General features: G+C 46.6%; 1 protein-coding gene across 1 annotated transcript in view; it reads right to left on the bottom strand.

Moving 5' to 3' along the window:
• PDZD2 (PDZ domain containing 2) overlaps positions 1–15768 on the bottom strand; it is a 143355-nt gene that overhangs the window by 39440 nt on the left and 88147 nt on the right. Inside the window, exons 3-5 of the mRNA XM_074166507.1 lie at positions 13189–13331; positions 12424–12556; positions 10143–10310 (exon numbers count right to left, since the gene is read on the bottom strand). Coding sequence (XP_074022608.1) covers positions 10143–10310; positions 12424–12556; positions 13189–13331 — 444 coding nt within the window. The remainder of the gene's footprint in view (positions 1–10142; positions 10311–12423; positions 12557–13188; positions 13332–15768) is intronic.

A 15768-nucleotide genomic window follows, 5' to 3' on the forward strand; every position in this document is an offset into this window, starting at 1 on the left:
ACAGGCACAGTAGTTTGAAAGGAGATCTAAAAATAGAGCCTGTTTTGCCAGTTCATTAAGTAGCTCCGGGATCAAACGATGGTGACATCTCAATTGATTTCAAAGGAGACGGCGCTATCAGGGACACGCGGTCCTGGCACCGCACCAGAAGGAACAACTGCCCCCAGAGTCCTCGCTCGGGCAGAGCTCCCTTAATTAGGCGAGATGAGGAGGGGGATTATGAGAGTCTGCATCGTTTAGCCGCAAACAGATTGGCAAGCGGCGCCGACCCGCAGAAACAAGGCGGCACGCAGGGGGTGACACAATTTAATAAGCAAACAAAAAAAAAAAAAAAAAAGTCTTCAGTGCTGGGGTTGCGGAGCTCCGAAGCTGCTGCCTTTCCCATCGGTGATCCCACCCGACTCCCACCCGGCAGGACTGGGTGGCGCTGAGGAGCCATAGCAGCATGTAGGCAAGTTCCACCTGATATTAGGGAGCCAAACAGTGGGAATTAGACCGAGCCACCTGCAGAACACCAAATTCAGCCCTACCTGCACTGGCAAAGCAAGCCCACCAGCAAGCCCACTGCCCTTCTTTAAAAGAGCAACATGAAAGAGGAACGGCCATGGCCCTGCACAAGCTCCACGGGATAATTCCTCATCTTTAGGACAAGAGGAAACGGCCTCAAGTTTGCACCAGGGGAGGCTTAGATTGGGTATTAGGAAAAAAATTCTACACCAAAGGGGTTATCGAGCATTGGAACGGGCTGCCCAGGGAAGTGGTGGAGTCTCCATTCCTGGAGGTATGCAAAAGACAGGTAGATGTGGTGCGGAGGGACATGGTTTAGTGATGCGTTTTGTCAGTGTTAGGTTGATGGTTGGACTCAATGATCTGAAAGGTCCCTTTCAACCTAGACAACACTACGATCTTCTTCGGTCCTGATACAGCCAGGATGGTTTTTCCTTAGGCAGCGCTACCCCAAACATACTTAACACCCTGAGGCTGCTGTCAGTAGGGCAGCCGGTAGGATGGACCCAGCCGGTCCGGCTGGCACCAGCCCCTCCAGAGAAAGGTGCAACACCCCCAAAAGCAAACCTGGCTTCCCGCGCAAAGTCTCTCCTCCTCATCCCTCCAGATTAGCTGATGCCGGAGAGGCTTCAGCCTTTCCAAAAGTTCTGGAGATTGTCTTCGAAGATCTATTATAATTCTAGTTGTTCCAGCTACTGGTGCAATTATTTACTGCTTTCTGTAGCACAGCATGCTTTAAGCTTTAAATGTATCAGGTAGGCAGGGAGCTCCACAGGCCCCTTTCCCTCACGCAGAAAGTAAAATACCTTCCCGTTTAAATTAGCTCTTTTTCAGTTTAATTGACTCCGTCTCCCAGATAAATTACAAACTGCAGCACTGTAATTTACCAGAATTAACACTGCAAACGATGCAGAGGACATGGATTTTCTGATCTTGGCCAGCACTCAGTTTCCCATGGCTTACTGCTCTGTTTTAGGGCACGGACAAAGCTGCCCAGATGCTGGAAAGAGCAGGATGAGCCAGGACGCACAGCATCAGGGGCTGCAGCACCCAAGGGCACCTTTCTGAAATGCAGCAACCCCAGCCAAACCAAATTAAACCCAGATTTAATGACATCTGAAGGAAGCTACAGGACTCCATGATTCTATGACTCTCCTCTTCTAAAGGGTATTGTGATGCTGCTCTTTTCTGTTATGGCACAAACACAGAGACCCAAACGGAGCCAGGGATGGAGGAAAAGAGAAGGAACATCACCTCCATGACGGTGCTAATTCAGTGCCTTAACTGGCATCTTAGAAAAACCTGGTGTCCCGGTTCCTCCCCCAGCTCGAAGCTGCTGGGGCAAACAGTGTCTCTGCATGTTGGCCGGGGCAGGCTCCACCACCATGGCTCCAGGAGGGCTCAGATTTGGGCTGTATTTGGCTGTTCTGGAGAAACAAAGCACTGGCTGCCTTCTCCAGCAGCTTGTCTGGGAATTACCCCTGCCAGGAGCAGCGGGTGCAGCCCCTGCTTCCTCCTGCCCGGGCAAAGGGGATGGGAACTTGAGGCCGCCATTACCTAATTATAAAGAAAGTGTTGGAAAACTCCCAGTTCATGTGCAGCAAGAAGATCAGGAAGTCTGATAAAGAGTCAAGAACTGGAGCTGCCCAATTTTCTGAATAGGTGGAAATGCCAAATAAACAAAACAAAAACCTTTAAAGTGGTCTCTAAGAATGCCTGCTCTATCAACTCTACCAAATGCCTGCATTCGAAAGCCACCCTAAGCCTTCGCTGTAATGCAGTAGTTAGAATCATGGAATCATAGAATTGCCTGGATTGGAAGGGACCTTTCAGATTCATCTAGTCCAACCATCAACCTAACATTGACAAACCATCACTAAACCATATCTCTAAGCACTGTGTCTATCCGTCTTTTAAATACTGCCAGGGATGGTGCCTCAACCACTTCCCTGGGCAGCCCATTCCAATGCTTAATAACCCTTTCAGTGTAAAAATTTTTCCTAATATCCAATCTAAACCTCCCCCGGTGCAACTTGAGGCCATTTCCTCTTGTTCTATTGCCTGTGACTGGGGAGAAGAGACTGACGCCCTGCTAGAAAGGACATTGCTCTCATCTGCAGGAGGTACAAAACCCCAATGGTTACTTTTATAGCTCTCTACCAAGCCTACAGAGGAGTCACACACAAACCTGCCCATGGAACATAAGCTGGCACTCCCCAGCACAAAGCCAGCAGCAACATCTGCCCGTGCACCCTCAGCAAACAGACTGGAAACACTCTGTGGCAGAGCTGAGTCGCTCTCATCCTCCAGAACACTCTTATTTATTTTCTACAAGACACCCCAAAACCTTCTTCAATGTGTTTGGTACCAGGAACCTCAACACACCGACAGCGGCGCAGAGGATGCTGGCAGGTTCTCGACGTAGCAGGATCCCAGCCGTGCCGGCTCCAGAGACCCACTGGTGCAGTGCTATATTTACGGTCAGGGCTGCAGTTAAGCAAAGCAGACTTCATTTTCAGGCTTCCAAACAGTTGCTAAAATTAATAATAATGTGTTGAAGAGACAAAACTTTAAAAATATCCTTTTAAATAGGAAGAAATGCAGGAAATGGCTAATGCAGCTAAGCTCTCTGAGAAACAGATATCACAGACAACACATGCCTTGGAAACAGTAAGATGCTCCCAGTTAAACAGTTCCCAATCCTTTTTGGACCACATTACTCCTCTTCTGCAATACATTACGATTTTCACTAGAAACAGCTTCTAAGCTAAAGGAAATCAAATGCACACATTTCTGAAATGGTGCACAAACAGATCACTGCTGTTTTCTTTTTTTATGCTTAATCCTTTTTTTCCCTCCAAACATCAAAAAGCATGACACGCTTGCATGCAGTTTAGTTGCTGCCCACGAGATGTCTCCATGTGCTGCAAAGAGGCCCCAGAAGATTCCTCCTGGTAAACAGAGGAGACACACATGGAACTCAAGCTGTGCGAAAGCTGGTCCAGCTCCTCCATTATTTCCTTCAATAAATGGTCAGTTCATGGCTTAGCACAAATCTAGAGCCTACCCATCATGACAAACAATAAATTGATTCTGCCTTTTTTTTTTTTTTAAATGACAACCTTTTCACTCAGAATGAGGGACAAAGCAAGCAATAAGCAGTCCTTAAAATAAACAACTCTCCTGAGAATGAAGGAAGATCTTCCTAATACCAAAGTTAACCCACAGCTGCAAAGAGCGTTCCCATGACACAGCTGGTGGAGAGCTTTGGATTTCAGCTCCAAACCCACGTTTTATATCATCCTAAGCACAGGAGAGGATGTGGAATATGTAAGCATTAAGTATCATTCATACCTGAATCAAGGATCTGAAGCCATTAGGCCATTAGACATTATATAGGCTGCATTTATTCAAGCACAGCACATCTCGAATGAGTTTCGACCCAGCCCAACCAAGACCGGATTCTGCACACGCTCAAGCATTTGCAGATAAACAAACTGCAGATGTAATGATACGACATTCACACTAACTCTCAAATCCTACAGCCTTTTTCATCCTTCTGTTAATGTATGTGAACCGCATGGCTGTGACAGCATCTCTCTTGTTCCAGTGCCATCAGGGGGTTATTTTTAGCTTGTTAAAGGCAGTTCATCTCCTTCAAACCTGGGCAGTCATCCAAACAGCCAAAGGAGAGACAGCCTGTAGTGTATCTGTTGCTTTATGGGAAAAACCCTCATTCACAAAAACAAAGGCCACGCAGAACCTGTACTGGAGATAAACTTGTGTTTCTATTACTCTGCTGACTTGGCTTTCAAACATATCACAGGGGAAGAGCAAAAATTGTAACTCTGGGCATTGTCTGCACTGATATTTATGGTCAAGCCAAAAAGGTTATCTACCATGAGCCCAAGCAACAGGAGATATTTCACAGTTTGTAGGCTGGATCACGTCTACAGGGAACCCTTCAGAGTGCTGGCCTCTAGGTGAAACAGTTTTCTCTGGGCTTGCCTTTAACATGGAGGCAGTAGAGAGTGGCCCAGAAGAGCTGGGAGCCGGGCACAGGCAAGAATGAGACTGCTGCTGAGGAACTCCCTCCTGACCTGAAGAAGACATTCACGTTAGCATCTCTTTGACAGGTGAATTTTAGGATTTTAGGATGTGTGGAAAACACTGACTCAATGACATGCCTGCCTGGGGGCCTTTCACCACTCTTCCTCCCTTGCAAACTCATGGGATGTGTGCCCACACCTTCTGCAAGCCCTTCCCAGCGCCGCACCACCACCATCGGCCCATCACAGAACATCCCCCTGGCAATAAGACGAATTCCAATTGTTTATTTTAACGTGATACAGCTTCTGGAAACAGCACAAGAAGAACAGCCACACTGGGCAAACAAGATTTGGTCCCCAAATATTTTGTCATTTTCTCTTGCCCAAATTCCTAACCACATTTACTCTAAAAACTTGCACTTCCCCAGTCCTCTGGAGTCAGCGTAGGACCCTGTGCATCTGCTCAGCCACAGCATGAGTGAAGGGCACTGCACAGGCAGAGACCCACGGATTTGCTGGACAAGGCTGTACCTTCAGAAAGGTACAGTGCTGCCAGACTTTCAACAAATGCAGTATTCACAGCTGACCAACAGCTCCAAGCCATGCTAAGAAGAGGCCGGACCCTGCCCTCGCCTGCCCCTTCCATGGGCAATCTGGCATGAGGCAGGATCGGCAAACATTGCCAGCCCTCACCACGAAGAGGAAAGGAGGTATTAAACCCTTCTCCAGGACAAGGGCTGGCCACAGCCAAGCCTCACACCAGGTTCTTCATCTTCTCCCCCACCCCCGACCAAGTAAAGCATTTCATTGCAAAGCAGATTTCTGCCAGCAAAAGCTCTTTCTTGCTTTTTTTCCAGCCGTGCGGTGCTGTTTGAGGAGTGAGTCGTGTTTCAGCAACCTCTTTGGAGACTGCAGTGCCCTAATGGGAACAAACACTCAAGTCCTCCAAGTAATGAGGGTCCCTCCCCGTGCTCTGCACACAGTTAATTGTTGAGTTATGCTTCCTGTTCCTTCTCAGTGCTAATGCTTTCTCTGAAATTCTCTCCCAGTGTTTCCAGAAGAACTTTTGACCCCAAGAGTGTTTTTAAACTTACGGCATTGTTATCCTCTTCCTTATTATGCTTGCATGGCTACAGGTAATTACATATGGATTCCCCAGTAAGACAGAAAGGCTCACGAGAGAAAATAACTAAGCAGTCCTACAGCTCAGATAAAATATAAAAATGGGAAAGGAGGCGGGGGGGAGAGGAGGTAAACAAATGCATTTTTGCATATTCACAGAAGAGGTTTATTTATCCACTTTCAGCTGCATGCCTTGCAAAAAAACACAAGTAAGTTTTGGCAGGGACAAGGAAACCCAGCTCGTGCAAGAAACCTTAAAGCAGAGACATCCTGTCTCTGTTACTTGTAGGAGGATCGAGACCTTGCTGGGTCACAGCCGGCTCCACATGCAACGCACCCACAGCCGGCGTGAAGGTACACATCAGGCACTGCAGGTCAACTCAAGCTGATTAAACATGAGCAAAAGGGTTGCACCATCCCTCGGCAGAGGGTCATGCAGCCAGGGATGCTGCCAGGGGCTGTTTCCCTGGGGCTCGCCTGTGTGGTCGGCTTGGGCAGGAGGAGGCAAATCTCTTCCCTTCCCAGCTGCCCCCCAACAGGTAGGGATAGCAATGACCTCCTTTCCCAAATAAGAAATTCCTCTTTTGTATAATTCGATATTCTTCACGGAATAGACTTTGCTCGGGGTCCTGCCTCCAGCATCACGAGCAGCAGGTACCGGAGGGAGAGCACAAGATTAAGCGAAGTATAGAGGAATGGTCCCCAGGCTTTTCTCCCTGCCTCCAGCAACTACAGATGAAACCCGCCGAAGCAGACACCCTTTTCTTGTGTTTAGTAACTTTTTAGAATTTGACTCCATTAATACGAACCTGGGTCACTAAAGCTGAACCCTTCAAAAATACTCAGATCATCATATACTGAACAATATAGCACCAGCACAAACAAAGGCAAAAAACTTTGAAGCAACTAAGGGTGGTACATGCCTCTGTCTGGGGATCCCAAATGCCCCAAATTCATCAGACACTTTGCAAATTCTTGGTAGACCTGCTTTCCCTTTAGAGTTCATTTCCCAGGTTGCTCCACCAGCCAGCAGTGCAGTGACAGATTCAATTTCAAGCAACAGAAATACTAGGAAAAGTGAGTCAGAATTAAAAATAAATTGTCAAAGGCAAATACTATCATATCATCCTATTTCACTTGGACACAAGTAACGACCTTTTAAAATAGCAGTATCAACTGCACGAGGCAAAATATGGATTTTAGGGAGAGTTTAAAACTCCCAAAGTGCCTCAGGACAATTTAACACAACATGACTCTGTGCCCCAGTACTCTGTATCTGAAGTTAAAGAACATTTTGGCCAAAGTAGCTCTAGAAGAAATTAACTTTAAGGATATTAATGTAATCCTTTTTCTGCCTGGCAGCACAAGTTTTATTAAAGTTGGAACTTTAAGGGATGTTTCATGTTAAATAGGGCTTTACATAAGGAGACTGTGTAAGAACAGAGCTCCAATTAGATTGTATTATGAAATTTTTATTAATGAAACACAACAAGTGGACACCTGAGTAAGACTTACAAGTGCTATTTCTCTTAAATTACAGTTTTCAAGTGTCACTAAATTCTTCTGCTGTGTCCTGGGGAAGCTGATTAGCTCAGATTATACTTCCCTGTCTGCAAACACTGAAGCAGAATTTAAAGAGTTCTAAAGAACTTGCTCACAGAGAAAACTTTTAACACCCAGCCAGTAGAAAAGAGATTTATTTCTATCTCTTTTAAAAAAAAAAAAAAATCACAGAATTGTAGAGTAAGCCAGGTTGGAAGGGACCTTTGGGGGTCCCTGGTCTAGCCTGGATTCTCAAAGCAGAGACAATTTAGACCACGTTGCTAAGGACCGGATCCAGCTGGATTCTGAATATCTACAAGGTTGAAAGTTTGAATATATACCTAAGTTCCAAGTTATTATCTTTTTTGGCCTGGCAGCGTCCCTTTTAATTCAAACACGACTTCACTGAACACCTCACTACGCATATGTGAGCTGCAGGAGGGTCTCCGTCTCTCAGGGGGGGTCTGCAGAGCTCCTGGAGATAACATTGATCCATCTGCACCAAGGACTGTGCCTGGTTCAGCCATTAAGCAATCAGGTGCTAAGGCATTAATAGGAAGTCCATCAGATCTATAAATTATGGTTCTGAATACTCAACACTGAACTACATTCATAGCAAAGTTAATGAAAGAAGACCTCAGACAACACTAAGGGCTCATGCAAGTTTTGTAGCATCTTCTATGCCGGTCAGCAAAGGGACAGTGAACCACCAGCTGATGATAAATCATTCTGAGTTACTTGCTGTTACCTAACCACCCAGCACCCGACAGCATCCCTTCACCTGTCTACAAAGCCCTGCACAGCAAACAAGAAAAGTCATTAACCTCTTGTCAGAGGTTAGAAACTGGCAGTGAGAAAGGTAACTCCTGGCCAGTGCTGGGTTGAGAACTGGTTTCAAATTTAAGACATCTGACACTTAATTTAAGACCACAGCCTCAGTTACCTGGTCCAGATCCTGAGTACCACCCACCCTGGAAGTCTAAAACAATTATATTCGTACTGATTAAAAGTTGTCCAGCCTAGTTCCTGCTTTAATTATCAGTCACACTGTCATCTCTTATCTACAGTATAAATATAATAGAATATATATGAGAAAGAGAAGACATGTGAGTACCATCAAGACAGCAGGAGCAGCAAAGAACTGTAATTTCCAAAGCAATTTTGCAATAATTTATGACTACATATATATATTAAAAAAAAAGAAAATAAATAGAATAAAAAAATAAAATCGTATGATGCTTCATGTTCATACTGACCTTGAAATCAACCTCTAAGCTTTGCTATGAGAAGTTCCCCCCATCTTGCCAGGTAGAAAGAAGCCATGTGTGAAGTTTATCTTTTCCATACATTTACCTTCCTACGTCCTGCCTGGCGGCACACAGGATCTGCACAGCCTGGCTCAGCTCTCCCTGATCTGATGTGGAGGGATCAGGCTTGTGGGTAGAGCTGAGGGGTCTACACTCTACAGCCTGTCCACCCCAGACTTCAGAGTGCCCTGAAAACAGGGGTTTCAGAATGCTGAAAACCAGGCAAAGTTTTCCTTACTGGAAAGTCAGGAGCAAACCAAGTCGGGAAATAACTCCTAGCATGTGCCAAATCACTGGAAGGCCGGGGAGCTGCATCCTGAAGCCATGCATAATTAAGTTTTGATAAAATTTATTTTTAAGTGTTGCTGAGCCTTATAGAAAATTACCAGCATTTGAAATATGGTATATAGAAGAATTTAAAGTATTTTGATAGCCAAAAGAATGCTTAGGTGCCCACTCAAGTTAGCACGCAAACACTACACTGTCATCAGCATGCTAAGCATCCCCGATTTATTTGTTTTTCCCCTCCTCCCTGCAAAAAGGCACCCGGGCACACAGAAGAGAAGACAGTGCGGAAATAACAAAACTTGTCACAGTAAAGAGACGCGTGAGAGTGAGGAGTGTTATAAGCACAGACTCAAAGAAGATCAGAGATGAAGCGAAGGCAGGAATGAAGCAAACACCAGCATCAGCTGGACTACACCATGAGACTTGTCCCGGGCAGCCATTGCTTGCTCAGAAAAGCGAAAGTATATGAATACAAAATCAGAACAAATCACGCAACCAGTATCACATCTGAGCCGTCCAAAGGTTCAAGAGATTTATTATAATTGCCACAGAAAAGAGGGGGGAAAAAGACAATAAGATAAAATAAAAAGATAAAAGCTTCAAGTGAATCCACCTGCTTTCCCTTGCTGGGAAACCAGCCTGCAAGCTCTTTAGAGTACGAACACCATTTTACTCTTTGTCTGTACAATACAACAGAAGCCCAGAACACCGATGAACTTTCAGAGAGCTGCTACGTTACAAATAAATAACAATAATCCACTTAATCTCTGCTTAATGCAGCCCTGAAGGGAATGCAACTGAGATTATCAACCGGCAGCATTTATTCAGCAAAACCTCAGTTACGGTTCACAGCCAGAAATTCATACCCCTCCCCCCAACAGTGTCTGCTGGCGTCAAAAGAGCAAATAAAAACTTGAAGACTTGGATCATAAACTGTTAAAGAAGTTTAGGTACAAAAGGAGGGGAAAGAAGAGCGTGTTACTGCATAAGCGCTGCGAGAGACTTTGCATCAGGTCCAACAAAAGCAGTGGAAGTGGGTGGAAAACAATCCAACAGCAGAGAGAAAAACAAAACCACGATTGCCACATAGCTTGGAGGACATGAGAGCTCCTGCTCCCTGTGCTGCTGCTTTGCAAGTAGCAAGAGATGGCAGACGCTGTGGTAGATGCCATCCCCATTGCGGCTTGTTACCCACGTCCCACGCAAAGAAGGGCTGGGTGGGATTGCCATGTCCCATGGACCTGCTCCGTGTCAGGCTGTAGAACATGACAGACGCAAACGGGCGTCAAGGGAGAGAGCAAGAACGTCACACCAAAGCCACACTTACAGTGACCAGTTTTTCAGGAGACGCATTCACTCCTTTCACGTCGTCTTCTTCTGGCTCTTCGTTTTCCTTATTGTCAGTGCAAGAGACAGAGTCCTGGACTGAGCAAGTGCTAAGCAAGTCTGGCAAACTGGTAGATGGGTACTTCAGAAAATCCCCTTCAGCAGGTTCCTACCCAAGAGACAACAAAACATGTTACATCGCGTGCAGAAACCCACCGAAGCCATGGTGAAACCGCTCCATTGCGCCTGCCCAGTGAGCGCTCCCCGGTAATCCTCCCCTCGTTACACACTTCCACGTGCTGAAACTTTAACGGTCCAGTTACGAGAAACAGGCCTGGTTTTGAAGTGCATATATAGTAAACACAGGCCAATGCACGTCTAAATCATTTAGATTTCACAAAGCAGAATTTAAAATAAACACTTCCCCAGCAGCCTGTTCCTCCCCACTTTGGGTTTATTAAGTGTCACTGCAAGCAGACTCGGAGTTTACGGACCTCATTACTCATTTCATTGCATCCCAAATCCCACTCTGTGCTCCCACCCCCTCCGTGCGGATGTTCCCTTCACAAGTTTATCTATCTGCACGTGCAAGAATAATACGCCCTACCTAGGAGAACAAAACGAATACTGGCCCACCGATCCTCTACCCGCTCAGTCCCGATGCTTCAGGATCTGTTTCCAGTCTTTGGCACCTCTTCCAGGTGGCAAACACGGGCATCAGCCGAAAGCAGCGGCCAGACAGACTCTGACTTTACTGATTTCAAAACAAACCCTGCGTTCAAGAGGGCTCACCAGGCCAAAGTGCAAGGCTGCTTTCCCATACCAACAAATAACGCCCAGAGGGAGCTGCCAGGGAACACTTCACCTATTTACACCTTCTCTGAGACTGCCTGGAACAGGGCACGGGCCAGATTCCTCACCGCTTGCCTTTCCAAGTCCTCCTCCCAGGGACACGAATGCTGTCCAAGCGCACAGAGTGTGGGCCAAACAGATCCACAGCCTGATCAGGAACGTGAAGTTTTAGGCTGTGAGCTTATTCGCAATGATGGTTTTGATGCCGTCATCACGGGAACAAGTAATTTCAGGGAGAAATTTATGAGGTCTACTGCTTTGCGTTTTGGCAGAAAGTCCCAATTGTCTAAAGGAAATGCAAAATGTACCTACTTCAGGTCAAAGCGTGTTGTTTCCAGAATAAACACCAGTGGGTTTAATAGCAGGCTGTGAGCCTACAGAAGGTCTTCAATGAACTTCACTGTCTAACTGAGACATTACAGAAGTTACAGGCTCTCCACTTTTAATGTGGTGGGATAGAGCCTCTTCTTGAAAAACACGAGCATAAAGCATCCTGGGAAGCCATAAGAGCATCCAAACATTAAACTCGCAGAAACCCACACCAGGTTGGCTGGGGCAGCCTGAAGATGAAGCTAAGAAAAATTTTAAAAATACTGATGCAGTGGCCTGCTGACGCAGCACACTCTGCTTGGAAACGCAGGTTTATGAGCAGTCCCTTTGGCCCAAGATGTTCCTGCCACCACCCCAAAGACCCTGATGGCCCCCACCTGCGGGCAGGTCCTTCTTTGAGACCCCAGGTGCTTTCGGGAGCTGGCTGGCCACCCACCAAGAGCCTGCATCAACCCAAGCTGGGGAGCAGCAGGCTGTGGTCCAGGGAGGAGAGGAAACAGGGGTGGGCAGGATTTTCTTAAACAAAGGAAAAAATGTTGTGTAATATCCCCTCAATCTCCTGCAATGAAAGCAGAACGAGGTGCCCGACTGATAAATGAGTTCCACTCTCATTTCCCTGAAATTTCATGCTCCTTTATCTGCAAGAGCTCCACTCCACACTATTAACAAGGACAAAATAAGGAACTCAAGCCAAGAGATCATCATCAAGAGACCTCAGGCACACAGATAGGAGAGATGAGAGCTGCGGAGGCTAGGCAGGAAGGAAGCAGAAGAGGCTGAGAACAGCCTGCTTTATTTAGCATATATTTTAAGAAAATGGTTTTGGCCAAAACTTAAGTAACGTCTGCTTGAATAAATACAGACTCATCTGCACACTGAACAACAGTGACAATACAAGCAAATCATTAAGTTCGTCTATAGCCTGCTGATTTGCCACAGATTTATGGCAGTGAGCGATACATTTCCCGTAGCTGTGTGTTAAATTTAGGGGCGCAAATGCGCACATGTGATTCTCTATCAAAAATACGCCCTTTCCACGCAGCGCTTGCACAAACTCCTGCGGGTGTATGTTCAGGAGACCACCAAGGAGAGGACCGTACCTTGCTAGCGACCACCAGCTGCACCAGGCCAGCAGCCGAGCGAAGGAGGGCCACGGCGTCCTGGTGGGAGAGCCCAACCAGCGACTGCCCGTTGATCATGAGGAGCTCGTCGCCCGCCGTCAGCCTGCCGTCCCTGCGGAAACAGAGCGGGAATGTGGAGCTGCAGGGTGGTCCTTGCCTGGTGTCGGGCCCCGGTGGCACGCGGTGGGACACGGAGGCATGGCCAACATGTGATCTGGCTGACGCTAAGCTGGCACCCACCGGTGACGTGTTATTTGCCAAAAAAAGTGGCTCAGAAAGGTGCCCCCAGGAAATCATTGTTATAACCAGAGCCACTTCATCCTCTTTGCAGGGCTGAGACCCCTCAAACCTCCTCCGTGCCCCACCAGAGATGGTCAGGGTGTAGCAGGGAGCCCCATCTGCCCACCATCAGGGAGCAGGACCTGATCTGGCAGTGAGCACCTAGGGTTGCACGACCCATACTCATACACTGCCAATCCATGGGAAAGGCCCATCTTCCAAAAAAGAGCCCCACAAGCCATCAGGCTCCAAGAGCAAGCATTTGATCTGTCCATAGTTTGGACCAAACATGTCAGAAGAAGCTTCCGTGGCCAATCACAAAAATGAGTTTTTCAGCCAAAAATGCCATATTCTCACACGATGGGAAGGCAAAACCCCCACACCTGTCTCATGAGCCTGGCTAACAGTGATGGCCACAGATGCCCCATCACACCCACTCCCATGAAGGCACCGCTGTCGCCTCACCTGTGTGCGGAGCCGCCTTCCTCCACGTGGGTGACGATGATGCTGTGAGGGGAACGTTTCGACCCTCTGCCTCCCGTTATCTGGATTCCCAGCCCGTCTGTCCCCTTCAGGATGTGCATCTTCCATATGCGGCAACCTTCTCGCTGAGAGAAAAGGTGCAGAGAGTCCTTGAATTTGGATTTGGACAGCTGAGAGAGGGCTGGGAGGGTACAGGAGGAAGCTATGTAGCACCTTTGCCCATCACCACACATCTGAATAGCTCAAGCTATACAGGTGTTTTTGCTGAGCTTTGCCATGTTAGCTGTGGTCCAAGCGAAGGAGGCAGAAAGGAGCAGGCAGCACAGAGCAGGGTCAGCACGTAGAGGTTTCCTTGCAGGACTGTTTGCAGCTTCTCTGAGCCACGCAGAGGTGATGCTCTCAACGCCCTGATTCTTCCCGAAGCAACCAGCAGCCTCAAACCCCTTCGCCAAAACTCAAGGAGGAGCTGTGCAGGGCTGCAGAGGAGCGAGACGTTGTTCAAGGGGGGACCTTGAACAGCGGGCAGCGCAGCTGCTGTTGCAGCAGGGACCAGACTGGCATCACACAGCAGCGTTTCCCTCTCCGGAGGGGTTTGCAGGGTTTGAGACATTAGGAAGGAAAATACCAGCTTCAAATTATCAGCTGCCAGTCAAATATTTCTTATGGGACAGCTGTTGTACAGACTGTAAATAATAAATTTACCCACTGCAGAGAGTAACTTTTCAGTATAAGCAAAGTAAGAAGCGATGCTTAGGACACCTTTTTTTTTTTTTTTTTTAATGATTATAAATATTTATCCAAAAAGTGCTTTACAAACTCTGGAGCAATACAAAATGCAAAACAAGGACTAGTTCCCATGAGCCCTACCAGCAGGACTGGGCACAAGGAAACACAAGCGCGGCAGAAATCAGCGGAGCAAAAAAGAGAAAGAGGAAAACAAGCAAGCAAGCAAGCCATACACGTAAGGCGATTGCCAGTACTCTCTCCAAGGGAAGAAGAACCAGTAGAACAGAATTATGAGGAGCCCCAGGAAGTTTTCAAGCTTGCAAGACAGCAAAATGCACAATTTGGAGGCAATTTTTAGGCCATGTGTTGCAGTCACCGGGCACCGGGTCAGCTATTTCTGCCCGGGTCTGTTCTGCACACAAGTAACGTTCTCGCAGGACGCAAACGCCCAAGTAGCAAAGATGATTAAAATTTCATGGCAAACTGTGAAGAGCACGTACGAATCGCTGCTTGTTTCTGAGAAGGGAAACTGCTAAATATATCGGCAAACCCGAGGGTTGTGGCAGCATCCTGCAGATTTCAGGCCAACATTGTTTATCAGAACCTTTATTAAGTGAAGAAAATGTGCTTCTTTTACCTGTTCACTGGGGCCCTATGCTGAAACTTTTAAATGCAATGTAAGACGAGTTTTTCAGACACAGGAACAAAGAGGTCAGTATCTACACCAGTATCTTAAGAACAAAGTGAAAAATAATAATAATGTTATACAGCCCCTAGACCACAAGTAGGAGAAACAGGAAAAACAAACCAGGTGTCTTAAGAGGTAACCCAAAAGTTTGAGCCTGAAAACATATACACCTGTGGGTAATTTGTTAACTTGAAAGTCATGCACATGGGCAATATCCCAACAGGTTTAACTGGGATCCTCAATGCATTGATAAAAGCCCAGACTCCTGCTGCATAACAGGACGTGTCAGGACAGAGAATACTCCAAGATTAATTAGAGTGATACATGAGATGCCGTGTTAAATGCAGGGGCAAGAGTCAACTATATTTATCTACTTAAAAAACAGAACTGAGCTACAGCATGAAAATGCTCCAGAGAGGTTTTATTGCTGTGAAGTACCTTGCATACATAATGAAAGTGGTATAACAGAGAAATACAGTCTCTCTCTGCCTCCCCCAACCAAGCCCAGGCTGAAACAATGTCCATCTATTCTCCTCATAAGATGCCACTCCGAGTGTCCCGTTGTTAAATCCAGTTCGGAAGCAGACTCTCCAATAAAGTTTAACAATGCAGTCATAAAGTTGCATCTAATGATTTGCAAAAGCGTTTTGGAATGCGAGTTATGCAAAGCCTAGCTTGCATTCCTCAGCACTCCGCACTATCACACATCTTATTAAAAAATAATAAAAAAAAAAAAGGCAACCCAAATTTACTCTTAACTGACCCACTCTCAAATATTCATTTACATAGCAAAACACTTAACGGCAGCAAATGGCAGGACTCCACTGCCCTTAATGCAAGCACCATCTTATTCCCCTCGAACTCCCACTGAAATCAGAAGCCCTTGCAAAGTGAAGCATCGCTCAGCCCGAACACGGATGGCAGAGCGCAGCCACGATAAAGGCAAGGAAACCATCTGGCACATACCCAAACAAACACCTATTTCTTTCACTCATTTTCAAATGACATGGTCACCATCTCCTGTGTAAGAAAAGGCTGTCCCTCGAGCCGCCGCTGGTCAGCTGTGTGCATTTCACTGGGAATAAACAGTTCGGCCTCGACAATTCTATGATTCTATGATTCTATGACTGGAAATCAGATCCTCTCAC

Source organism: Numenius arquata, chromosome Z (assembly GCF_964106895.1).
Source record: "Numenius arquata chromosome Z, bNumArq3.hap1.1, whole genome shotgun sequence".
Lineage (NCBI taxonomy): Eukaryota > Metazoa > Chordata > Aves > Charadriiformes > Scolopacidae > Numenius > Numenius arquata.